The following is a 27,757-nucleotide window of genomic DNA, read 5'->3' on the forward strand; positions in this document are numbered from 1 at the left end:
CCCTAAATGTTAAAAATATTTACTAAAACTCATCAAAAAAAACAACTATGGATTAGGATAAAAGGATTGGGATGAAAGGAGTAGGACACAAAAATAATAATAATGGAAAAAGTCAGATTTTTAATTATTTAAAAACATTAAAACCAATTAAACGGTTATTAAAATAGGTGACAATCAATCAATAATGTACTCACTTTTGCAGCCTTGGAAAAGGTCTGTGTTCTCTGAGTGCTTTCTCTAGTTAATAAATACTAAAGCCACACACCCATGATGTATGATACCATTCAAAACAATGTAGTTAAACAGCCTCGAAACATTAACTGACCTTTTGGTAACATCTTTATCCGTCTGGAAACAATAAGAGACTTCATACAAAGTTTAAAATAAAATGATCTTCCTTGATGATATCAAGTTATACAGAGCAATACTTTATTACAACTAGGAATTGCCACTGTTTGCATTTAATCCATTATCTGGAGCTGATCTTGTTCCTTCTCCTGGACTTAAAAGTAATTTGATGTCATTATACGTCTGTTTTCATTGGTGACTTGACACAAGCTGCTTCTGTTTTGATCTGACGTGTGTGCTTAACTGCAACAGTTAGTCTTCAAGTACTGCATACTGTGCCTTTAAGGTGGAATAAAAAAAAAAAACCCTCCTTCCCAGAGTAGAAGCTTTGGGGATTTAAAAACAGTTAACAGAAGAATCACAGTTCCCAGTGTTCACACTCATGTGTCCTCTTGTTCTGGCATCATCTTTCTTGTTGTCTCTTGCTGCTGCTGCTGTGATTTAAATGTCTTGGCGTCGTACACCCACACAGTGTCTATGCCCTCGCCAACGATGCGTTCAGGGACCCAGGTGGGGAAAGGGAAGCGACAGGCCACCACCTTGGATGAACACGGCAACTCCCTCATTAGCTTCAGCTCCAGCTGCTCCATCTTCATACACAAAGACAGAAAAAAATACGTACAGGACAGGAGCAAACATAATTTCATATTCCATGAACATACATTCTAATTAAATACAAAATAGAAGAACTCACCATTTGAGGAACTCCAAAAATGACCACATTGGAGAACTGAGCAAAACTGACCTGACAAAGGAAGGAATCAAATAATCGAAATTATTATTTAAATGTTTTATGTTTGTAGCAATACCTGATATCTGTAACAAACTTAAGGCACTGACTCATGGGGTTCAAAGGAATAGTTCAGGTATTATATGAGGTACTGTCACACAGTCAGAGCCAACACTGCACCTAGAACCAGCCTGAGAAACAGAGGGTCTCCTAACGTGTCACCTAATAATATCTACACCTGCTTAAGTCTAAGTAATTTGTTTGGCACTTTTATTCAGCCTTTTTTCACTGGAAACTGAAGCTTGTGATGCTTTGTAAACAACTTACTCTCTGCAGCAAAGTCCATTATGAAAATCAGTGATTTTTACAACACAGCACACCGGAGTTGTTGATTCACTTCTGCCTCGATTAATGGCTTCAAATGTGTTATTTTGTGTCTTTGGTGTTTGAAATTCTTCATTTCTATTTAACAAAGAGACACAAACTTAACAAATAAAGCAGTGAAAAAAACAAACACATCTCTTCTTTTTTTTCCCACTGAGAACAAACCTCCATGTCGCAGGCTAGTTTCCAAGTTCCTAAAATCAGAGTCACGTGTAATTTCCAGAATAATAATAATAAATATACTGTGTGTACTAATCAGGTATCACTGACCTTCCACAAGTCTGAGATGTGGAAGGTGGTGGAGCAGTGAACTCCCTCTCTCCATGCCTTGTAGCGAGAAAACCACACAAGCCAGGGATTGAGTTCAAAGCCTGAGGCCTGAAAGCCACGTTTGGCTGCTGCTATCACCTGCAACAGAAAAGAGGACAACAAATGCAACTCAGATTGTCAACTTTAAATAACATATCATAATGAATAAATTGCTTAACTTCAATAACCAGTTAGTTATTGAACAACACTTACAGAAAGTCTCTGCAAAGTACACTTTAAGTCTGCACTGCAGTGGAATTTTCAATAAAATGTTTTATTTATGAATTAATTTTATTGTAAACCTTCAAACAAAGCAAATACAGACACACACAAAAGAAAATCCCCGAAATATGAACAAACAGCAGAAAGAAGAATCATCTTATATTATCTGTCCCTATAACACAAGAGGTTAATAAACTAAACACATACAATAAATAGTAATGTAGAAAATCAAAAATAAACTTTTTAATGACTGACATAGCATCATTTATCAAGTTTCTGAGAACAAAAATGTGTCATATTCTATTATAATAATTGGCCAATGTCGATTACTAATATCAGCGATTAATCGGTCTGCCTCTAGTCAACTTTAAATGGATAACAGCTGAAAACACTTACTATCCTCCCGTCTCCACTGCCGATGTCCACCAGAGAACCTGTTCTGGCTCTCAGCACCGTTAGCACGTTCTCCACCTGAGCGGTGGTCGCCGGAACGAACGGGAGGCAGATTTTTCTCAGTGCGGGGACAACAAACGGTGTAGCAACGGCGTACAGGGCGACCAGCGAGCCTCCCAACACCCCGGTGACGATGAGACCCAGGCGGCTTTTGCTCTTGCTCCCGGCGGCAGCAGCGCTGTCACCGCGAGGTTCTGCGGCGGAGTTGCCAAAAAGCTCCTGCTGTGACATGATTAAAAACAATCACATATTACTGAACGCAATGTTTAAACAACTAACAAAGACGTAGCGACGAAAACACCGATGTCCTAACATTGACAGTCGACCTGTGCAACGCTGTCAGAAGCCCGAGTGGATTACAACGAATAGAACGATGGTTCCGCTCTTCATTTGCCTAGTCGAAATTTTGCTTATTCGACAGACAGAGGGAAAATATAGAATCGTAGCCTTGATAATCTAATCTAATCTAACCTAATAATTTAGTTGTTGTTTTTTAAGTGGAATTATTATTTATCCAGCAACATTTGATCTAGTTTATACATTTTATCACAATATGTAACTGTTATCTCACAACTTAGACTTATATATTTTCGACTTTTGGTCTCATAGTTGACTTTTCAGATCATAAATCCCAGAATTTATCTCTTTCTTTGGACATTTGATTTCATAATTATGACTTTTCAACTCATAATTCCCACCATATATCTAATTATTTGGACTTTATATCTCATAATTATTACGTTTCAACTCGTAATTCCCACTATTTAACTATTTGTTTGGACATTTTATTTCATTATACATTTTAACTGGTAATTAAGGTTTTTAATCTCATAGTTTTCTTTTTCTTCCTCCTCTTCTTCTATGGGACTTGTATCCATCATGTTGCATTACTGCCATCTTCTGGGGTAAGAAAACTCCTTCACCACCCAGTCCATTACATTCTCTCTTTCTTCTCATTACTTGTCCTATTTTCTTTTAAATTTGACATATCTCACAATTTTGACATATTTGTCATTATCATGACCTTTCGTTGAATAACTTTGTAAAAAAATAAATAAAGGGCTATGTTGCCATCTGTTCTTTCTTCCATGGGCTTCCACATTGTGTGAAAGGCTGACAGCACACATAAATTACAGGTAAATGAAAAAGGAAAATCATTTAATGAAATAGATAAATGACTAATAGAGACATTTAATGAACAAAAAGCTGGACAATCCATGCACAAATAAACATCATAAATCATCAACAACAAAAAATAAACAATTCAACAATTTTAAACAAGAGGAAATTTAGTTTGATATAAGTCTCAGTTTGGTTCCTTTTAAGCCTAATGGGAGAATAAGGGCCAAGCTTTTATCACTGCAAGACATCATTTATACACAAAATTATTTCAAACAGCAACTAAACCAAAGTGTTTTAAGCCAAACATGAAACGTGAATTTCCCAGACATGACATTATTTGCTCTCTCTTGCTTAACATTACATTACTCGTTCTGCACGGAATCTCACAGCTAGTAATTATGATTCAACGTTGGTCCTGTGTAGGCCTAGTCTACATACATCAAGTAATGCAGGGCATGAAACAGTTGGTGGCGTCATACCAAACAGGAGAAATGTACCTAAATATCAAGTTAACTTCTTTCTTGCACAAAATGCAAGCACTTTCAAGGGCCTTGAGATGGTTTGAGTGCAGTTCCATTTGTGTCTGGTCTATTTTCATGTACTTCATGTCCATGAAAGCCCATTAAAAGTCATTGGAGAGTGTACGGTGGACGGTGTGATCCAGCCCTGACATGCCGTGGTGGATATGATGGGGGTGCATGTGGTGCTGGCTGGTGGTGGGACCGTCCTCCATCATCAGATCCTCCTCCTCTGCTCGGTACCTCTCTGCCCCGTCCTGAGAATAACTGTGCTTCATCACCAGGATGCTTCGCTGACCTGCTGGAGCAGCTGTGTGGTGGGTGAGTCGTGGCGACTGCTGGCCCGCCATTGCCTGCGGCACAAGAGCGCCCCCGTCGTTGGTAATAGTGGTGTCCCTCATGCTCAGGTTGTTGCGGCTACCGTGCACGCTGCCATGCTGAGAGCCACAGTGATGGTCACGGATGCATTTGCTGGAGGAGCGGCGGAGTTTGTGGAACTTCTCAAAGTCCTCTGCCATGGCTGCGTCGTTCATGTCACCTGACGGAGCGCGGCGCAGAGTACAGAGCTCGTAGTGAGGAGGCTCGAATTCAGGGTGCAGGAGGGCAGAGTCGAAGTCATCTCTGAAGACAACAGAGCAGTTAAGCACAATAAAAAGCTGATGTGTGCGTCACAAGAAAAAGATTTCGTAGTGACCATTGTAACACCTCACCTGCGGATTACGTATTTCTTACGCGGCTGTTTAATCTGGATGACGACAGAGATGATGAGCAGGATGACGACCAGACCACAGGTCACTCCAATGATGGTGAGGTTGGTGTTGTCCAGTGTGTGCAGGATGCTGGCTTTCCTCTTCTCTGGTGAGGGGGAAATGCATAGAATTATAAGACATGTGACAAATACACGATTTGTTTGAAGGTGTGGCAGGTTACCTTTGCAGTGATTTTCATCCCAGGGGTAAACACAGTTCTGGACGCCGTTGCAGACCAGTGTGTGGTTGATGCACATGTTACTGTGGCAGAAGAAGGTGTCTCCTTCACATGGAGCTGGAAAACAAAAGCAAAGACGAGATAAAGATGTTTTCAACACTAGTTGCGTTTTGTTTCTCTGATAGAATTGAGCATATTAACGTATTTCCTCCTCTAGAGGTGCTATTTGGAGGTTTCTTCCCATAGATGAAGCTCATCTGTCACTGAGAGCTTGTGGTGCGTTCCAATTACATCAGAAATTTAAACTGGGAGTGACGTCACCTCCTAGTTGACCGCGTTTCATTTGAGAAATCATAAACAACCATGGGTGCAAACGTATTTTGGGCCAATGTTGGCAATGCCCAATCCACGGGCTGGATCCTCCGAGATGTGCATTCATCGACACAGTGCTGCGACGTTGGCTGTGCTATTTCAATTTGATTCGTTGACTCCTTCAAATGCAGCCAATGATTGTTTGAAGGATACGTCAGAGGTGTATCCTTCGCCAATTCTTCTATTGGCACGCAAAGAATTCTGGGATAACGATCGCCTGAGAAGGATCCATCCGACGTATCCTTCATAGCCGACGACATCCAGAATTCTTTGAGCACCATTGGAAGAATTGGTGATGCTCTCTGTGGGCTAGACCGTCTCATTTCAGCAGGATCATTTCAGGCTCCTCTGAAGGATGCGGTTGATTTGGTAGTGACTTTGTTGACCTTCTTAGGATCCAACCCAGGAACTCGGATATAGCATGTTATTACTAATAATGAGTGGCAGCCATTGTATGCTCCTATGTCGTGGTTTGTGGAGTTGCTTCAACTTTCCAAGCTGAGGGAGTGTTCTATCAACTAGAATGCCCCTCTAAACCTGACTTCCATCTACAACTGGAACACACCATTTGTGCAACCCCAAAAACCACTGAAAGGCCTTCACTCACGCTCATGAAAGGTGGTGAAGAGGATCCTGAACTTGCTCTTCCTGCTCCCCTCGTCTGCCCAAAGTCTCACCACACCCACGGACGACACCAGCATGACGTCGTTGGCCACCGTGGAGCAGAACTTATTCTTCAGGTGCTCAACGGAGCTGCTGCCATCGTAGATGGCGACAAAGTTGCGCTTGCACTCATTGGAGTTGTGCATCTCGTACTCCAGAAAACGCATGTAGATCTGTGGGGGAAATCGGAACCACATTTACCTTTATTTAGTCTGAACCTAAAAAGCCCCACTACCCCTCTCAAATATGTCTCGACCAGAGGAGAAGAAGCAAAGTAAACAGCTTTGTGACAGATATCCATACCCTAGCTCTGGGTGGAGCCCTGACGTACCACCTGCAGTCCACAGCCTCAGTCTTCAGCACCTGACCGTCCTTGGCGATCTGAGCCGACTCAATGAATCCCTCTGGACCGCTCAGCTCAAACTCACAAACTGTGGAGACGCATCTTTTGCATGAAAACTTAAAACTATTTCAGTTTTGAGATCATAAAGATCTCAAATCATGAGATCATGACTTTTAAGTTGTGGAGATAATTTGGGTTGATAACAGAGACACAAAAGGACCAAATCATTGCCACATGCCAGGCCTGTATGTGGAGCTGTTTCGCTTGGTTGTAAACATGAAAACAGACTAATTTTCCAAGAAATTTTGTTTTTGGGCTCCGTAAACATTTGTTTTGCGTGGATAAAAAAAAAAACTGACACAGAACTTTTGGAGATTCTCCTAAACTCTTATATTACAAGTATAAGTATAAGACTCACATGGCAGAGCGGGGAGTACACCAAGGTCTTGGAAGTCGGGATCTGAAAGAAAAATATAGCATTTACTAGCTGGGAATGCTGCGTTAGCATTTTTCCTTCCTCCATTTTCTTTTTAGATGGTTTCAACATTATCACCAACATTTAATTTATTCCCAAGACTACAAAAACCTTTTTAAATTTCAAATGAATAGAAAGTAAAATTTGTTTTTAGATTATTCTCATTCTTTTTCTCTATTATTTTATAATTTGTATTGTTTGTAAGTTATATTAAATATGTCATAAATACAAGAGTAGAAAAACGTCCCATATGCTGTGTGGTGATGAAAATGGTGGAGATAAAACGAAAATCTCTGACCTTCGATTGTCAAAAATATTTAGATTTAGCTTTCTATTAAAAACAGACAAAAACACGGCTGACTGAGGTTTATATAATCTCAACCTATTCACTCTGCCCTCATTCAAAAACTCCAAAACCTTCATCTCGTACATCACACACACACACACACACACACACACACACACACACACACACACACACACACACACAGAGAGAAAGGGAACAGATATTGTGCTCTAAACCTTTGTGCTGATGAATTTACTTGCTAGGTGGATTATAAATCCTGATTTGGCAGCTTAGTTCAAGACAGATTAGACCTCAACAACCTAGTGATCAAAATCAAGAAGATTTTCTTTCATTATTATTTTATTATATCTTACAAACACACACTTTAATATCTGGCAAAGGAAAAATTCCTTTGCCAGATATTAAAGTGTGTGTCATAAAAGCCCCAATACAGGAGCAGATTATAAAACCATATACATATTATTTGGTTTTATAATCTGTATATAGCAAACAAACAAGACAAACGAAGCACAACATGTTTGGCTTTAAAAAGAAGCAATGTGTAACTGTGTTTAAAAATAAAGAGTTTGTGATGTAAGACGAGCAGGTGAAGGAGTCAAATCAACAAAGATTCAGATTAATCCTCTCATTTCTGAACCGCTTCTGCTTCAGACTCGACCAGATTCAGATTATTCACATTCATCCTCTCTCTCTCTCTCTCTCTCTCTCGATGTGTATGTTTCCAATGCATTCCGGCTTCTATTACTTAAGTTATGTATGAGTTTTGTACAAAAATATGTCTGCTACTACCATCATTTTTCAAATTGAAGATTTTTTTATTTTTATTTTACACCTTTGACACTTTTCTTTCGTTAAATTGCAACTAAAGATTATTTTCATAATCTATTAAACAATCATTTTGCTAATCAATTCGTTTTTTGGGTCTATAAATTGTCAGAAAATGTTGCCCAGTGTTGTTCTCAAACGTCTTGTTTTAGCCACAAACCAAAAATTATTCAGTTTTTTGTTATTTATTTGTTATATGGAGCAAAGAAATCAGGAAATTAAGCAGCTGAAAACTAGTTTTAATTCTTTAAAAAACACTTAAACCAATGAATTGATGATGAAATTTCTTTACAAGTTGGTCATTGATTACATTTGCATTTAAATCTTTCTGCACCTTTGAGTGAATTAATTTATTTATTTTGGCTATAACATACAAATGAGAAAAAGAGAGAACAGTTGACCATTGAAGTAAAACTTTTATGTCCTTACTCCTTTTACTGCTCGTCTATTAAGTCACTAAATGACTTCAAATATCCTTGACTGCCTTAGTGTATCTAAAAAAGTGCTGTGTAAACGAAACCTGCCCTGTGTGTGTGTGTGTGTGTGTGTGTGTGTGAAAAGGACTCGAGAGTGTCGTCTAAAACTGAAAGAATCCTTTAAGGAATAAAAAAGAATACGACATAATGAGGCTCCATCATGGTAAATAGAGACAGGAGTGAAGGAGTGAAGGATGGGACAGATGCAGTTTAATCTCTGACTGTCGTCAGTTGAAGGTGCCCTATAAAAAAAAATCTGCTGTTCATAAATAAACCCTCTGACTTGGAGTCTCTTAAGCTGCTGCTGCTGCTGCTGCTGCTGCGGTGGCTCAGCATTGACAAGCTGAATTCCCCTGAAAACAAGCTTTCATTAACTCCGTGTGTGGGTGTTTTTGTATGTGTAGCTTTGTGAGGACCAAGAAATGTATAAACCATAGGGAGTGAGGACATTCTGGCTGGTGCTGACAACTTTAAAAGGGCTTTTTCAGGACAACTTAAACCTAAAGGAAAAAATATTAGGGGAAAATTCAAATTCATGAGAAGGCGCAAGAAAACATAAAATAAAGTGACATAAGTGTCCAAAAGGGATCATTTTCAAATACTTAAGTTGTGACATTAAAAGTAGGTAAGATACTAAGAAAACAATGGCTAAAATGACGTAAAACTTCATTTTTAAAGAAATCCTCACAATACTTTCCTGTTTTCACCACAGCCAAACAAAACCCTGAACTATCCCTTTAACTTCCCTCACTCACCTTGTGTGAAGTTGTACCGAGCAGAGAAGCCAGTGGCCTCCAGTTCCCCGTCAGCCACAAACTTGATGTACAGGTACCTCCCACTGGAGCGCACGTAGGCCGGACTTTCCTGTCCACAGTAGCGGCCGATGATGGGCGAGAAGCCAAAGGGTCCGTCGCGAACCTCGATGTGGTCAAACTTGCACTCCCACGACGGCTCGATGGAATATTTCTCCTCGAAGAACAAGTCGATGCACTGGCGAGGAGAAGCTGGAGGAAACGCGTGAGGTCAACGGAAGATGAAGGAAACCAGGAGGAACAAAAGTTAAAGTCGTGATGAAAAGAATATGACGGACTGCGTAGTGTAGGAGTTTTCTAAATCCAGAAGTTGGCAGTAACGCAACATCATGTATTCAAGCTGCCATTAAACCCCGCAATGCGACGCGCAATACCCTGGTATACTCCCGCGTCAGGTTTCTGTAGTATCCCACTTCACCATTGGGTGGCGGTACAAGTCTGGACGCAGATAGGCCATCGTGTAAGCGCGATTTTTTCCGGAAAAAGTTGAAAAATTCTGTATTCTGTTTATGTCTGTGTGTTAAGCACTGTATGTAGGGCATTCCTATTGGTCAACACGGAGGAGCACGTCGTAGATCTCAGAATAGGCAGGGAAATACGTCAAATCTACGTCCTTCAGTTATGTTACACTACAATCTCTGTTCATCGTATCCAACGTTCATAATCGGGTCTGAAATGTGTCGTCACGACCAAAACGAATAATTTGACGGGATATTTCCCGTCATTACCTTCTATAATGTAGACACACTCTCTGTCAGGTGGGTATCTCTCAGGATAGTCGGGTGAAGTGAAGTAACCTCCGTCAGGCTCTTTCACCCATGTCCCACACTTGTCTGCTGGAGTCACACCTGAGTTGTTCTTCACTGGGAACCAGAAGAAGAAAAAAGAACAAAACACACAAATACACAAGAATGATATCTTTATAATTAGCCTTAGGTACATTTGTTAGGTTTTCTTTTCTTTTTTTAAAAAAAACATTCAGTATATAAACTTGGTGAAGGTGAAATGATTGTAATTTTGCAGGAATTGAAGATAAAATAATCATAATATAGAATCAAGGTCATAGTTTGATATATCTGTATTGATACATTTGATCATCTTCTATACAATTTGTAACTATTTGTTGTTATGGTCAATATTTTCTGGATTAATTGATTTGTTGTTTACATATATATATTTTAATAATGGTATAAAAAAGCACTCAAACCGATTCATCGACTATCAAAATAGTTGTTTAGTATTCAATTAATAAACATTTAATCGATTCGTTTTTTGCAGCCCCAATAATAATAATTATTACTTAAAAAGTATTTATTAAACAATTTTAATACATTTGTTACTAATTAATACAACAGTGTGTGAGTAGAGATGATACCTTGAGTTTTTGTTTTGGTAGCTGTGGCAGCAGACGGCTGAGGTGAGACCAGGCTGGCTGCTAAAACTGAAAGAAGAGAATCATATTATTATTAGTATCATTTATTTTTGAAAAGTTGTAAGTTATCATCAATATAAAACAATTGTGAACTTACCAATGAGCAGTAGAAGTTTGTGCAGCATTTCTGCAGCTCTGTCTCACAAATTAAGACATTCATTTACTTTAAATAAATAAATAAATGAATAAAGTCACGTTCCAGAGAGAATCCTTTGATGTTCTCTCAGACATTTTGATCCCACTCTCTGAGAAATCAGCATTTACCACAGTCTGTGCCCCACTAATCCTCTGCGAGTACACGTGGGCGGGTCTAGAGGCGGGGCCAACTGAAATGTGATTGGTACCTTATTTGTCTATCATTCTTAATTCTGCATTTTTATATTTAAAAAGGAACTTTTATTTTTCAAAAACGTCTGCTCATATTACATTAAATGACATTAATTTATTTATTTTTACAAATTTGTATATATTTCTGTCAGAATAAACTTCACTTTTACCTTTTAGCACCGCCCCCCAGTCACGTGTCCCTTGTTCAGCCAATGGGATTCTAGCGTCAGGAAAAACGGCGCTATTTCTAAATTTAAACATCTGTCAATCAACGCACATTGTGGCAGTGGAGACAGTGACACTTGCGCTGCGCGAGACCTTAAACGTTCACGTTTTTATATGAGTAATAATTTATGATAATGATGTATCGTCAGTGCAGTAACAGGTGAGTCTTTCATCCGCACACACACACCTGTCCACGAGACTGCAAGTAAACACGACAGGTGATCGCAGATCGTATTTGTTTGTTAAAATGGTTTACTCACGTGGAAAAATACGCAAATAGTCACTGAGATCTAGACAACTGAGATGTTTTTACTGGTTTAAAAGCACGTGAGCTAAACAGAGATCGTTAACTGCGTCTTGTTGGGTCAGATGGTTTACTGTGTGAGTCCGTGTGGTGTTTTTTGCTCAAATTCAAACACATTTTGAGATCGTTTGGTGTAAAACCATCTACATTCTTGCAACAGTCACAATTTAAATGTTGGAATGTGTTTTTGTAGTGAAATATCACTCGGTTTTGAGTGTTTGATCGACTTAATGTGAAGTTTAATCGAGGTTTAATCGAGGAACAAACATTTTGAGAGTGTGTGGTGTCACACGTTAGCAGCTTCTCTCTGTATGCTAGCTGAGATTATGCTAATTTAAACATGGAAGAATGTGTTTTTTGGCCAAGAGCAAAAATTATTTAAACATATTCAATTACCTTAATTTAAGGTACCAGTGTGTACAATTTAACAACATTTACTGGTGAAGTTTCACAACACGTTGCAGCTGAATACCTGAAAATAATATACAGCCTTCAGTTAGCATCAAAATGTAACAGATGGTCCAAAATGGGCACCTCTGTAGAGCTGACCCAAATCCTGATATCAAAATTAAAGGCTCAATCTGTGAAAATGAGAAACACTGACATTTTACTGGACCTTTATTATGGTGCATGGATGTGCTACTGAGGATATTTTCTGCTGTGTCCAAGAGGGGGCAGCACATGCTCAGTCCATCATCAGTGAAGTTACAGAGAGAAGTCATTGAATCATAGTGTAGTGATTTTTATTTTTAGTACCAAAGCATAAAAAATAGCAACATAATCTTTTAAAATGACTTCGAACTAAAGACAGTAGTATGAGGAAAAATACTTTTTGGTGAACTGGTTTTGTTTATACCAATTTAACAGATCATTATAATGATAAGATAACTCTGAAATAGCAGTGTAAATTATGTTTTTATAATAAATAATAAGCATGCACTTCATGCACAATAGAACATATAGACTATTAAGGTGATTTAAAAACTAGAATTATCTGTACAGTGTGTATATATATATATATATATATATATATATGAATTAAATAACCTGAATATTTAGAGAATTGGCTTTATATTTACAGTGTAAAACAGGAGTGCATTTGAGATATTGCACTTAATTTCACTATGTCGCTACCATATATTGCTTCTATTGTTGCTGCTGATTCTATTTTTTTGCTGCTTCTACTGTTGCTTCTACTGTTGTTGGTGATGCTGCTGCTTCTACTGTTGCTGTTGTTGCTGCTGTTTCTATTTTGCTGCTGCTTCTACTGTTGCTGGTGCTGTTGCATTTACTGTTGTGTTGCTGCTGCTTCTACTGTTGTTGGTGCTGTTGCATTTACTGTTGTTGCTGTTGCTTCAACTGTTGTGTTGCTGCTGCTGCTGTTGTTGCCTCTATTGTTTGTGTTGTTGCTTCTAATGTTGCTGCTGTTGGTGTTTCATCAAAACAAATTGATGTCACAGAAGTTCAGTCCATGCATGTACACACACTTTCATACATGCACCATTACTATGTACTTTATATTAATTATTTGGGAATACCACGGTAATACTGTGATATTATCACATTAATCACATAGTGTGCTGGAAACTGAAACCTGCATTAGAAATAAGATAAGTCGCCTTTCTATAAGGAAATGATTACCATATAATTAACACAACACTAATAATTAATTGACACTGTATATGGTAATGTTGTTAATGTGCAGTGACTTTCCCACGCACCAGTATAGTCTGCACATGGACAAATGGCAAATGAAATCCCCTCTGGAGTCCTGAAGATTGTAAAGTGCTTGGAAACAGCCAAATATTTGCAGCACGAGTCTTTACTGTCCTGATACTCACACAGGTTTCACCCTCACACGTTACATCACATCACTCTTTGTGTGTATGTATGTATGGGTGTGCGCGTGCGTGTGTGTGTGTGTGTGTATATGTGTGTGGAGCTGCAGTGGTAGGGTTTTGGAGATGGAGGCGTGGTGCGTCGCGTTGCGCGTTGCTAAGCGGAAATTTTGGCATATAAGCGCAAAAAGTGAGCAGCGTTGCAGCCAGCAGCGCGCCACTGGACCTGAGGAATTCCACAGGTCTCTATAAAATAGACCCGTGTGGACTCTCGTGTCGTGTTCACAGTGAGGAGAGAGTGAGCACGCGCTGTGTGAGATATAGATGGAAGGAAAACTGTCGCTCTGTAATCATCTGCATCTGGAATATTACACCTGGGATTTATTTCTGACCAGCTTGACGGATTTTAAAGGTACATTTCAAACACTGTCTGTGTGTGTTTTGTTTTAAAATGTCTTTCTATTAAAAAATAATATCATATATTAAAATGCAATTCAAGGAGCCACAGAGCATTTAGAAGGAAAAACTCTAAGAATTTGCTATTTTACAAAGTGCATATTGGTATATTTTGCACTCTGATGAGTTACAGGTTAATATTTACAGGTTAGTTTAGAATTTAGTGGAAGAATATTTACTATTTAAAAAAGAATCAACATATTACTTTGGGAATATTTCTGTTGTGTCTTTTGTTTTTCATTTATTTTACCTTCATTTTATATTTTTTTTGTTTGTAGTGTCAAATAAATTAATGCATTTTATTCCTTGAGAAAGTGTTTTTCATATAAATCCATATCCTGCCTGCCACCCTGCAGTGATGCAGCATAGTAACTCACACATGTGCACTAAACCTCCTGTCTGTGTTTACATGTATATAAAAAAGCATGAGTTGACACTGGTGCCACTGTATGCAGTGATGCAGTGACCTGTAGATGCACTCACACTGCAAACTCTACTGTCAGTATCATTTGCTGTAGCACTTCGGACGTCATGTGACTCGGTTTGCTCACAGCACCATGTTGGCAGGAAACGCTTTTGAAAGATGAACGGTACCAGTGACTGAATACATCTAGAGGACTAGGACCACATGTGAAAACTCATTTTAGAAACAAAAGGGCTAAATAAATAAGCCAAAATTCTTAATTAAAGCCAGGAAATCTGTCTTTTTTTTTTCATTATTTTCTCAAGAAAATAATCACATGTGGCCCTAATCCTCTTCTGTGTGTGTATATATATATATATATATATATATATATATATATATATATATATACATACATACATACATACATACATACATACATATATATAAAACTTCCAAATACCTACGGGTGATTTTCACGAGTATGGAAATGAGCCCTCGTCACAATAAAAGCACGTAACATTAACAACATATTTAAGTTACATATTATAGCACAGAAATGCCATAGCTTGTCTTAAAATAGAGTAAGGCTTTAGATCTTTAGATGCTTTAGTCCAATGCACTTTCACAACAATAACATGCACTTTCAATTTAAGTTATGTTTTCCCTTAAGTATCCCCTTAACTACTGACCACAAAGCATTAAATCTGGATGAAAAATGTAGGTTTGTGATTCACATCAGTACTTGCTATGACTAGATCACTCTACAAGTAGAATCACTATACGTGGGTATATGCTGTCTGTTTTGTCTATATATGTGAATTAGCACCACTTCCTGCCAAAATGGAGTTGTTTTGGTTACATTACATGGTTGTATGACGTCAGCTACCGGAGCTCTACAGGAAGATTAAAGGACAAAAAGACTCCATTCCATTCAGACATGGTCTTATCTGTCTTGAGTGGACAGGTGTATCTGTGAAATGATTGGGATCAGACCACATTCAGAAGTGGGTTACATTCTTTAGACGGTGTGAATGCGTCTTTGGCCACATATTGAGTGCTAAACTAAGTGCTTTTGAAGTGTGGTTGTATGATATACTTTTAGTCATTTAGTTAGTATTTTTTGACAGGAAACTTGTTTGTATATAAACTGTTTCTGCCCACATCAAAGTCTATAGAGACAAATATTTCTTTAGCTGTCGGGGTCACATTACTTCACTCTCACTCTCTTCTTAAGTGTCTTAAGAAATAAAGTTGTGAAAATTATCATTTTTATCTCCAGCATGCATTCTCTCTGCTTCTTTTGCAGTTATAAAAGTCCTCTTCATTCTGTAGTAGTCGGCTCTTTTCCCCGTCATGAAGAGTCCTCTTCCTGTCCTGGGTTTGGTTAGAGCGGCAAGCTTGTTCCTGTACTTGAGCCAGACCGTCCTGACCATGGTCCTCACCAACTCCACACGTCTCGAGTCCCTCCTGGACAAGTACAGGGACAGGGACGAGGAGTGGTGGACGGCGAGGTCACGAGGGAGGAGGGCCATCAGCGAGGGAGACATGCACCTCATTCTGGACCTGCACAACAAGCTGCGTGGTCAGGTCCACCCTCCTGCCTCCAACATGGAGTACATGGTGAGTGCTGTCGACTCGTACAATCTTCACTGGAATACAACCTAACCCTGTCCAATCATACTTCAGTGATTGTAACTAGGCATGGCAGGCTTGTTAAGCTCTGGAATGCTAAACACGTGAGTGAACATGGGGATGAAGGAAAAGCGATACTCCACATTTTAATGTTTTGAGAGGGATTTTTTTGGGGGGGTCCAAAAACCAAAAACATAAGCAAAACTTCAAGACGTCGACCAAATTATATGTTTTCAACCAAGTTACAATTTACAACTGACCTTACTACCAACAGAAGAAAGCCGGTATTACCTCCAAGGCCAAAGAGTTCTGCTTTTATATCACTTTACAGAGTTGAGGGATTTTGGTTCATTGTGCTGGAAGGCGTCTCAAGGGCTTCTAGAGATTGGTCCAACAAAGATGAAGTGAGCTGATGTCCAGTGCGCAGCAGTTTGAAAGCATAGAAAGGCAGCCACACCTCACAAAAGTAGGTCAAATAATCACTAGTTACAACCAAAAGACTCTGAATGCACAACAGACGTTGCAGATGAGCAACAGAAGACCACACTGAGTGCCACTCCTGTCATTTTGTTAGACATCCTGTGTATCTAATAAAGTGGCTGGTGAGTGTATATTTGATAGTAAGGGATCACAGCTTTGGCAACACGGTTGGTGTAGTGGTCAGCACACTTGCTTGTGCGCCAAGAAGACCTGCATGTATTTTGCATGTTCTCCCCATGTGTGGGCTTTCTTCAGGTTCTCCAGGTTTCCTCCCACAGTCCAAAAACATGCAGATTTGGCAAATTGGACGCTCTAAATTGACAGTGAGAGTGGATGGTTGTTTGTCGCTATGTGGCCCTGTGTTTGTCTGCTGTCCAGAGTGTGACCCCACATTTCTCGATCGATAAAGTGGTAGAAGATGGATGGATGGGTCACAGCTTCTTAAACAGTAAATTATTATTTTTGTTCTAAAGCAAATATAAAAACTACATTTGGATGAATAATCTGGGTGAGGAGCATATGTCCTTGTGGCTGAATGTCTACAATGGTACAGATTCAACACAGGGAAGTGACTTTGGCTAAATTTGAGTGGTTTGACACTTAAGTCCTAAATCTTGGATGTGAGTAAAGCATCTATGTGACTGTGCCAGTGGAGGTCTATCAACTGAAGCCAGCAGAATATGGAGGGAAAGAAGGTCTATCATCTGGCAGGCTCTGGCATCGCTGACTCTGGCCTGGCTCCAGATTTCACCCCCACAGTGTTGTCCTGCCCTCTACCTCAACTATCCCTCCCCTCCCTCCTTCTCTTCCTGCCCTGCGTCTCCTCACTCTATCACTCCTTTTCTTCTTCACTGCTTTTTTTCCCCCTCTTCTCCACTCTCCCTCCCTTCCTCCACCTCCATCTCTCCTCCGTCCGCCGTGGCTCACTCGAACTCTGGCCGAGGCCGATGTTATCTTTTGTTTGATCCTCCATGCATCTCATTTTTGGGTGCCACGGCGGTGAATCTATTTCAAACATGTCGAGCCCTGATCTTTGAAGTGCAGGGCACGCTAGTGTAAATGTATGTTATGTACACTAATCCTGTGTTTCTCCAGCGAGGGATACTATTACTGATGATAATGATGTGGCGAGGCAGGGAACTGATGACGGCCAAGTATTTGGTTTTCAGATCGCGGGATCTTCCGGAGGCCAGAAGGGCCTGCACTCCACTCAGTTCAAACATGATCACAGGGCCTTTCTTTACTACACTGAATATGGATTACACAAATTTACATCAACCAGATTATAAACCTCAACGCTCTGTAGCAGAGGTGGTCCTGCATGGCAGATGGCTGGAAACAGGTTTTCACTTGCAATGGGATTTGGAATGCAAACGAGAGCCCGGTGGTAGTTACTGTGACCTCTCTCTCCAAAAGCTGATGGGTCGTCCATCTGCCCCTCTGCCGGATAATTGAGGATGAAGAATAACAAGAACGCTGAGAGAATAATGAGCTGGCAGAGATTATTAGTCCCTGCTGAAGATTGTTGCAAGTGAGAGTTGCGTAACTGGGCTGGTGGAATGGTCAGACAGTCATTCTTTGATGTTTTTTTTTTGCTTGGTGCAAAGGAATCTAAGAGTTTAACAGTGGCTCAGTGGTGAGAGCTGGAGCCAATCCCAGCTGACATAGGGTGAAAAGGTGGGTTTACCCTGCAGAGGTCGCCAGTCTGTCGTAGGGCAAACGCACACAGACGAACAACCAAATCAATCAGTGCGTTTGCGTGCATGTTAGAAGTCTGACTTTAGTCAGACTAAGACAATAATCCAGTTTTCTTAATGTCATGTAAACGCGTTAGTCCAACTAAAATCAAGCGAGTCTTAATCGGACTAACATACCTAGATAATGCGATTCATAGTCCGATTACTCCTGCAAGGACCTTGCTTTACGAGGCGTCCATCTTGTGACGCCATTTTTCTTACAGCAACCCAAAAACACAAGCCAGCTGGAGGAGGGTGATTCGCATATTGATGCAGAAGCTAAGTACGTAAACTGAGACAGTTGTGATTTAGTGTTTACGTCCTTTTTTGGTGTGCATAACCACCATAGTTTTCTGAATTCGAATCAATGTTAATTCTGTACCACATTTAAAAACAACCAGGCTTTACAAGGTAGAAAATAAAAAACATAAAACCCAATAAATCATGATAAAAATCAAACACTAAAACAGTGTTAGTAACATGTTCTCATCCTGAAGTGAGAGGCAGCTATAGAGAAGGCTTTTTTGAGTTTTTTGCTCGGTCTTAAAGCATAATTTTATTTGACCTCAGTGCTTTGGATGCAGTGTTAAGATGGAGGAGCTCAGACGATCCTTTAAAAAAACTTTAAAAACCCAGAATAAAATTTGAAAATCAATCCTAAAATGAAAAGGATGCCAGTGGAAGGAGGTGTTAATGCACCATTAGAGACTCATGCCATCTTCCGGGTGAACCCTAAACACAGAGAATGATAATCAAATTCTACGCAATGTGTATACTGTAATTGAATGATTGTGGTGGACTGAAAACACCACAGAGCCACAGTGTCTGAGTCACAGCTGGATTAAAATGTCCAAATAATCACATCTCCAACCGAACATGAAGTGAATGGGAAAACAGTGCAACACTCACACTAACACAGTGTGTTGGCCTTACTTAAACATATGGAAGACATTATGGTGGTCGGTCAGAGCAGTTGCAGCACCACATTTAAACGTTATCCGATTAGTTTTGACGTGTGATAGCTTTAATGCGACTAAACCGGGTGTTAAACAGCGGCGTGCACACACACTGCAGCTATTCTTCTACCAACACAGCAGTAACATCTGATTATATACACCTACGTTCTCCTTTTGTGAATAGTTTTCAGGTATTTTCACTTTAATTGAGTTTGAAGAGTAAAGACGTCATCAAGCTCCCAAACAGGGACTCTCTGTTTTGGCAGCTTTTCTTACTGGAAACACACTTTTTAAACAACCGCACTGAATAGAAGCACAAAGCTGCCACTGATGTGGTGGTGATACCTCACTGTTTCTCTTCTCTCATATACGTGTCTGTGTGTTAGAGAGGCTACGTGTGTGTTTAATGGGTGAGGCCTCGTTTTGGCTATAGTGTGTTAAATTTGCAGGCAGTGTGCATACAACCGCAGTGCTTTAAAGGGTGATTTCAGTTTTTTTTTTTTTTAAGTCTGGTTGTATGAGGTACTGACGCATGGTTAGCGCTGACTTTGCTGCCACTGGGGGACACAACAAAAAGCATATCATAGTCACTTAACCATAGACGACAACAAATATACGCCAGATTAAGTACGAATATGTTTGCAGATGTAGAAACGTTAAATGGCTCTCTTCCTGCACCAAATTCCATTGAGAAAATCCATGATTTTTACATCACAGCATACAGAAGTTGTGGATCCACTGCTGCACCCATAAATAAGTTAAAATATGACATTTTTCTGATTTCTGTGTTTGAAATCCTTTATCTGGACTAACCTAAGTGGCACAAACTTGCCAAAAGAAGCAGCAGAAGACCAGCAGCTGCTGTGTCCCCTTGTGGTAAAATCGCTGATTTTCTTTATGGACTTTGGTGTGGGAGTGAGTGGTTTGCAAACTTTAGGTTTTCCAGTTGGAAAAGGCTGTTTATTATGATATAAACTTTAGCAGGCATAGATTTTATGAAGTAGCTGAAATTAGTTTTTCCTTGCATCTCACTGGCGGCCACGTTGTTAGTGAGCTTTCCACGTCTCAGGCTGGTCGCTGACTGTGTGTCAGCACCTCATAAAACCACATGTTAAAAGAGCTGAACTATCCCTTTAAAGTAAAGAGCAGGTTGATCTTTCAGGCTCACTTTGCCCCGCGTATTTATGGTTAGCGCAGGGAATGATGAGATATCTGGTAAAGTGTAATGAGCAGCGACCAAAGCCACAAACATGGTAAGTGGCCACTTTTCCCACTTAAATCAGAAGATGGATCCAGAGTGTGGAGTCACAGGTCTGCAAACATCTGGTTCAGGAAAAGCTAATCTGCTATAGAGCTGATAAACTACACTGTGTGCTGAAAGGAATAACCGTTTACCCTCGCTGACCTTTCAGAACCTACGTCTTTCTCCGCATGTGTATTTGTTCTCTTTAGATATGGGATTATGAGCTGGAGAGGAGTGCGGAGCACTGGGCACACGCCTGCCGCTGGGAACACGGACCAAGCCACATGTTGACTCAAATAGGCCAAAATCTTGGAGCTCACTGGGGCAGGTGAGGGCACTTTTCTAGTCTTGACAATCACTGAAAACTGTTTCACGTTATGTAAATGTCCAATGTAAAAGTGTTTTTGGTGATGAAATTAAAGTACATATATAAAATGTGACACCTTTTCTTTCACTTTAGGGACCGCCCTCCTACCTACCATGTGCAGGCCTGGTATGATGAGGTGAGGCATTACAGCTATCCCTACTCCCAGGAGTGTAACCCACACTGTCCGTTCAGATGTTCAGGACCTGTGTGCACTCACTACACTCAGGTAAACAGCACCTTTTACCTTTAAAAGCTAAGGGGAGGCAACATATTTTTGCCGGGATTGAACATGATCTCTCAGCATAATTTAAGTCATTATGGATTATCTGGATTTCAGTTGGTGTGGGCGACCAGTAATCGCATCGGCTGTGCCATCAATGTGTGTTACAACATGAACGTGTGGGGGATGATCTGGGCCAAAGCTGTTTATCTGGTCTGCAACTACTCTCCACCGTAAGTTCTCACACACATTTGGACACCCTACACAAACCCTTATCCCCAACTTTAACCTAACCACAATTCAAATCTTAGTCCTTAACTTAACCAGTTCCTCAGAAATTAGGTTCTGCCTCATTAGGGACCAGGTTTTGGTCTCCATAAAGACTACTGGTCCTGACAAGGTCAGTGTTTATGCCAAAAAAATGTCCTATATAAGGAAAAATGGTTCATCGTCAGCACAGATGAAACTCGAAAGTAAATGATGTAGATCTTGGTTATAGTTAATGTTAGAATACTTAAAGATGAAGAAAAACTGCTGTGTACTTTTTATTTATTAAAATAAGTCTTGTTGTTTGTTTTGCATTTACCCTGTATTTTTCAGAGGTAACTGGTGGGGTCATGCTCCGTATAAATATGGAACTCCTTGCTCTGCTTGTCCGGCCAGCTATGCTGGAGGCTGCAGGGACAACCTCTGCTACAAGGGTGAGTTTGTGCCACGTCAAGTGCCTTATATCTTTTATAGATTATACTTAATCTACAATGTCTTGAAAAAAAACTTGTTGGCTGCTTCATCTCACCATAAAAAGAAAACTGAAGTTTTTCCTTGCTCTGTGAACCGATTACTCTCCTGCACCAAAGTCCATATAGAAAACCAGCAATTTTACATCACAGCACACAGGAGTTGTTGATCTACTGCTGCCTTTTTTAAATGTTGTTAAATGTTATTTTGTGACTTTAGTGTTTGAAATACTTCATTGAGGTTTAGTTAAATTACACAAACGTTCCAAACAAGGCAGCAGTAGACGAGCTTGCATGTCCCGATGACCTAAAAACTCAGATTTTCTCAATGGACTTTGGTGCATTCAAACACATCAATATAGACAAATTATTCTAGGATGGACTATCCCTTTAATATGCATTGCACCATGGATTCCACACAACAAAAAAAGGTCCTACTAACACGAAATCCATACTTTCAGATGGCGGCGTGGACAGGCGTCCGCCTCCTGAGATCGAGGAGAACTACATCGAGCCTGAACCCGAACCAGTGAGGGACAGAGATCCAGAACCCAGGACTCAGACGCCAGATCCCTCGCCCTCTGACGCCCAGGGAAGAAACCCGGTTGTCAGCACAGAGCAGATGTGTAAGGATATACTGCAGCTCTGAGTGCGGCAAATCGGGAATGTTCACATTATTAGGAACATTTGTTAAATGTTCTTTTTTTTTTCTTTTTTTTTTTAGCTCAACAGGTGGAGTGTGAGACCAAACTGAGAGACCAGTGCAAGGGGACAACCTGTAACAGGTAAAAGACACACACTGCAACTGTATTTTACACGAAAATGATCACATGGTGTGTATATACACATCAACCTCAAAATGTTATGTTTTTCATACTTATTCATTTAATATAAACCAAGTATATATCAAGAAACCAGATCATGTTCACGACAAAGAAGCAACATTTGTAGAATATTTTGTACAAAAAAGTACTAAAACTTACTAAAAAAAAGGTTAATAAGCAGTTCATTATTGCAGCACTGTAGTTTGTTCACTTTTCTACTTTATCTGGATTTTAGATATGAGTGTCCACCTGGCTGCTTCCACAGACACGGAAAAGTAGTTGGAACTGGATATTATGACATGGTAAATGTTCACGAGCAACAGCTACATCTCTATTTTCGTTCCCTGTATGATCTAAGCTGCTGTACATCTGCGTGGTGACAGAATTAAGTCACTTTTTCTACATTAACATTCACGTCTTCCTGTCTCTCCTGCAGCAGTCCAGCGTGTGTGGAGCCGCGTTACATTCAGGTGTTATTGGCGACGACGGTGGATGGCTGGATGTGACCAGACTGGGCAGAAAACAGCAATTCACCAAATCATACAAGAATGGTATTCAGTCTCTAGGGTATGACACCGTTTCTGTGTTTAGTTGTTTTAAAATTTTTAAAGTGATAGTGTGTGACTGTATAAAATACTGACGCATAGTCAGTGCTGACTGTACGGTGATTGCCCCTTCAATCGATTCAAGTCTGTGCTATATACAGAATATGTTTGCCACTTGATCTTGTCATTAGACAACCTTTTTTAACAGGAAAATGCAGTTTGCAAACCATTCTCTATCCTGCAACAAAGCCCATTGAGAAAATCTCAGTTTTCAGCTCACTGGAACGCACAAGCTGCTAGTCGACCGCTGCCTTGTTTTGTAGGTTTGTGTGACTTATGTAAATCCGAGTCACAAAAAAGGCTCACTTACTGTTGGGGGCAGCAGTGGATCAACAACTCCTGTATGCCTTGATGTAAAATTGCTGATTTTCTCTATGGAATTTGGTGCAGGAATGAAAGAGGTTTACAAAGTGAGACAAACTTGGGTTTTTATGTTGGAAAAGAATATCTAAAAGGGAGAAGAATGGGGTTTAATATATTCTTCAGATATCGTAAACATGGGCAGATATAGATTTAATAAGTTGAGTTTTTTTGTTAAGTGGCTAAAATCTGTTGCTGACAGACACATCTCAAGCTTGTTTGCGTAGAAGAACTGCACTAAACAGTTGGCACTTACTATGTGTCTTAGTTACCTTATATTTGCTTTCTTAATTGGAGCTGTTTAAGTAATGATTCATGGCTTTTCTTATATTTCATAGGAAAAACAGAAGTGCAAATTCCTTCAAAGTAGAAACAGTGCCAGGTAAGATTCACACAATCGCATCTGACTGCAATAATGACCCAGAAGGGATGACACTTTTAGAGTAATTTTGCTGCATCTTCTTCTTCTTCTTCTTCTTTTTCTTCTTCTTCTTCTTCTTCTTTCACTCAGTCAAAGCAGTAACATGTGAAACCACTGTGGCTCTTTTCTGCCCGTTCAAGAAACCTGTACGACACTGTCCAAGGTAACGATCTGTCCGCCTCAAGTTCATTCATGTGTGGAACAGCTGTGGAAGGTTCATGTTGACTGTAAACATCTCACTGTTGAAGTTTAACCACATTGACTGGCTTTATAATAGAGGTTATTTACCTGGTTTTGTCCAAGACACTTTGACGTCATCGATCAAGCAATGTTTTTAGAGATATACTTTGTCAACAGACATTTACATACTGCTTTTACATTATTAATTTTCAAAAATAAATTGTATGTAAATATCTTTTTTTAGGTTGTATTGTCCCAGAAACTGTTTGCGTGAAAGTCGAATCCGTGTCATTGGGACAAACTATTACTCAGATGTGAGTATCTGGAATTGTTAATTGAAATCCATTGTAAATAGTTGTTTGTAATTAAAGGTATAGTTTTAAGTTTCTGATTCTAACATTTTTTTAAATGTCTGCAGACACATACCAGACAAACGGACATGTTACTGTTGTGTTCTTCTACAGAAATCTAGTATCTGTAGAGCGGCCATTCACGCTGGAGTGATCCAGAACGAGTCTGGAGGTTACCTCGATGTGATGCCAGTGGACAAACGACAGCAGTACAGTGGCAGTTCACAGAACGGCGTCACCTCAGAGAGGTACAATTACATATATGAAGCCCAATCCCAGTTATCATTTTTACCGCTACCCTTTGCCGCCTGGAATTGAGTTATCAACTTTTGTTGTGTCTAGCATAGCTACACAGCTTGCTAACTAACATTAGCTTAATGTTTGTTAGTTTCTAGTTTGCTAGTTAGCCCAAACACTTCTCCCTACCCCCTGTGTCTCAACAAGTATGGGGACACACGACATGAGAACTTAGTGGTAGGGCTAAGCGGTAGGGGCTAAATTGGAACTGAGAGTAACCCACCTTAAGTTTGCCGTGCTTCACTTGAAATGTCGTCAAAAGTTTCTCAGGCTAGCCATTGTTAGCGATTCCAATCGATAACACTCTACGTGGTGTTTTGTGCACACAAACAGCGTAGCAACATGACTACGGTTGGAAATTAAACAGTACTATGTGTACATGTGATTTACTGTGGAATAAATAAGTAGCAGTGTTTTTAGGGTGGCAGCCATCTTGGAATCCCATGTCAATGTGTGTGAGTTGTTGCTCTGAACTTGGAAACTCTGGGATCCAACTGGAACACATTAAATGCCCAAATGACATCTTTATATCAGAAAACCTTAGTGTACCACTCACTCTCTGTCTCTTTTTCTTGCTCTTCTCCATCCAGTTTACTGAATCCATCGGGAGGAAAAGCCTTCAGAGTGTTCGCAGTCATGTGAAAAACCACTCTTAAAGGCCAGAGAACCGTCAAACATGGCCACTGAACAACCAGCAAACCCACTCATTACACTCGTACAACCTGCAATTACATCACAGTGCTACAGTAAATAAGCCTCAGCCTCTGACCCTAAAACTGTAACATGACTTTCATCAAGGCTTCACTTTTAACTTTGGTCATGACTCCAAACTTAGCTTTGAGAAGAATTTCCCGGTGAGTGATGATCTTGGATCTCTCTCTCCTTACGTCTCTCTAGAGTCGGCCATAATAATCACATCAGGCCACCACACATCATGTCGTAATGCCACCAGATTAAAATCACTCCATAATTTAATATTATAACAGCTTCTGACCGGAATTAAATCAGACGTGGAGTAAATGTAAAAAAAAAAAAAAAACATTTCCAGAAAAGTGAGGACACTGTCTAAAAATGCATGTTTCTTAAAAATGAACCCCAAAGGGAAAAGATTACATAATATCATGAATACTTATAGGTCACAAATAAACACAATACATTAATGTAATAATTAAAGTGGGTCTAAACTTAAAAAAAGAAAACAAACTTAAAAATTATGACATTTATATAACTTTCTAAGTTTAATTTAAATAAACTTTGGGTACCAGTTGAACAGAAAATGGATGACAATAATATTACTTTAACATATTTTTAATCCCAACAACATTTTGGTGAAGTGATAGTGTACGATGAAAATTGACAGTACGATGAAAATTGACAGTGTACACGATATAAGCAGATTCTACACATCTTCAACAAATTTTTTTCGCAAAGTACATTTTTTTTTGACAATGACCTAAAAGTTAAAAGAACAATTATTTTAGTAGAGAACCAGTGAAATCTCTATTTACAGTATAGCAACAAAACAGGTGGTGAAAATACAGACTGTATATTTCTGTACATAGTGATGTAAATAATGTTGAACACTTTTCCATTTCCAGCTTTACAAATCAAACAAGCAGAAACATAATAACATGAGTAGATGTTGAAACAATAAAACATGTACTTATCACACAAGATTTTTCACACGTGTGTATATATATATATACATACATACATACATACATACATACATACATACATACACACACACACACACACACATTATATAAATATGGATCCTGGCTGGCCAGGAATGTGCATGGCAGAATCTTCATAAATATACTTTGAAATAAAGTTTTAATGTGTATTAATATAATTTGTATGCGTTTATTTTTCTTTCTTTCTTTCGAATGAAGTTGGTTTCAGATATATAGTACAGTGCGGTCGATTGGCCTCATTTTAAATATCAGACCCTGCTGCTTCCCGCTGTCTCAAATTCAGCTGTGGGTTGAAACATTTCAAGTTAAATTTTTGTCTTTCTCGAAAGCTGTGGGTATTTCCAGGAACTGTGGGGGAACAGCGGAAGAGAAATCTGCTTATTTCAGGTCCAGGGAGCAGATCTTATCCTCTTGCATTCAGTAAATGTTGGCAGTCAGAGCAGCAAATGTCATTACAATTTACCAACTGGATTTAACACACAAACTATTCACTTCCTGCCAATCTCAGCTAAAATTAATTTTTGTCAGGCTCTGGACCAAAAGTCTAAAATACTACCTTTGGAGTTGTTGATATGACAAAGCAGATATTTCTGCTGCTAACAACTATAGTGACTCAAGTTATCACTGGTTTACAGTTAAGCTACTGTTGGCGTTGCTCTGGAGAAGCTAACTCTCGTTGTAGTTACATGTTAAGCTACTGTGTCCTTTTACTTTGACAATGCTAGCACTTGTTATAGTCAAATGTTTTACTACCAGTAGCTTTACTTTGAATAAGCTAACACCTCATAAAAGTATTTATCTAATGTTAGCATCAATTTGATGAGACTAGCAGTCATGTTTAAACTGCTACTGTTCCTATCACTTTGAAGAAGTTAGCTCTATAGTTATATGTTAAGCACCTGTTAGCATCACTCTGAAGAAGCTAACTCTTTTTATAGTTATATGTTTAGCCACTGTGAGCGTCACTTTAATGAGCTAATTCTCTTTACATTTAACTACTGTTAGCATAATTCTGAAGAAGTTAACTCTCTTTACAGTTGCATGTTTAGCTACTATTACCATCACTTTGAGGAAGCTAATTCTCTTTAGGTATAGCTACTGTTGGCATCATTCTGAAGAAGTTAACTCTCTTTACAGTTGCATGTTAAGCTACTGTTAGAAACATTTTGAGGAAGTAAATTCTTTTTAGGTTTAACTACTGTTAGCATCACTCTAAATAAGTTGACTCTTTTTATAGCTATAGTTAGCATCACTCTGAAGAATCTAACTCTTTACAGTTACATGTTAAGCTACTGTGAGCAACATTTTTAAGCTAAACCTCTCATGGATTCAATAGCTACAAAATCTTGTTTTCTAGGAATAAATACACAATTTTCCG

The 27,757-nt window shown here is 39.3% G+C and overlaps 3 protein-coding genes across 4 annotated transcripts; 1 reads left to right on the plus strand and 2 right to left on the minus strand.

The window, feature by feature from the left end:
• Positions 1–100: 100 nt before the first annotated feature.
• On the minus strand, positions 101–2,792 carry atpsckmt (fATP synthase c subunit lysine N-methyltransferase). Its single transcript, XM_058630989.1, has 4 exons — positions 2,390–2,792; positions 1,733–1,870; positions 1,043–1,093; positions 101–938 (listed from the first exon to the last, which is right to left on the minus strand). The coding sequence occupies exons 1-4, from the start codon at positions 2,675–2,677 to the stop codon at positions 729–731; spliced, it is 687 nt and encodes a 228-aa protein (XP_058486972.1). The 5' UTR covers positions 2,678–2,792; the 3' UTR covers positions 101–728.
• Positions 2,793–3,593: 801 nt separating this feature from the next.
• On the minus strand, positions 3,594–10,944 carry LOC131464515 (neuropilin and tolloid-like protein 1). The gene is made up of 10 exons (XM_058637017.1): positions 10,816–10,944; positions 10,662–10,727; positions 10,015–10,149; positions 9,230–9,478; positions 6,810–6,851; positions 6,352–6,479; positions 5,993–6,221; positions 5,017–5,130; positions 4,797–4,941; positions 3,594–4,707 (listed from the first exon to the last, which is right to left on the minus strand). Exons 1-10 carry the CDS (start codon positions 10,841–10,843, stop codon positions 4,191–4,193), a joined length of 1,653 nt encoding a protein of 550 aa, XP_058493000.1. The 5' UTR covers positions 10,844–10,944; the 3' UTR covers positions 3,594–4,190.
• A 363-nt stretch (positions 10,945–11,307) lies between these two features.
• Positions 11,308–26,520, plus strand: LOC131461672 (cysteine-rich secretory protein LCCL domain-containing 1-like). Of its 2 annotated transcripts, none has more exons than XM_058632929.1 (15): positions 11,308–11,430; positions 15,581–15,894; positions 20,531–20,649; positions 20,782–20,914; positions 21,026–21,141; positions 21,509–21,609; positions 22,107–22,271; positions 22,370–22,430; positions 22,705–22,771; positions 22,906–23,036; positions 23,773–23,816; positions 23,946–24,018; positions 24,280–24,349; positions 24,500–24,633; positions 25,273–26,520. In XM_058632929.1, the coding sequence occupies exons 2-15, from the start codon at positions 15,628–15,630 to the stop codon at positions 25,322–25,324; spliced, it is 1,533 nt and encodes a 510-aa protein (XP_058488912.1). In that variant the 5' UTR covers positions 11,308–11,430; positions 15,581–15,627; the 3' UTR covers positions 25,325–26,520. The 2 variants fall into 2 exon arrangements, with proteins under 2 accessions (XP_058488912.1, XP_058488903.1); XM_058632920.1 differs by lacking the exon at positions 11,308–11,430 and adding an exon at positions 13,550–13,824.
• Positions 26,521–27,757: the final 1,237 nt, after the last annotated feature.

The sequence above is a fragment of the Solea solea genome, chromosome 1 (genome assembly GCF_958295425.1).
Source record: "Solea solea chromosome 1, fSolSol10.1, whole genome shotgun sequence".
Taxonomy (NCBI): Eukaryota; Metazoa; Chordata; class Actinopteri; order Pleuronectiformes; family Soleidae; genus Solea; species Solea solea.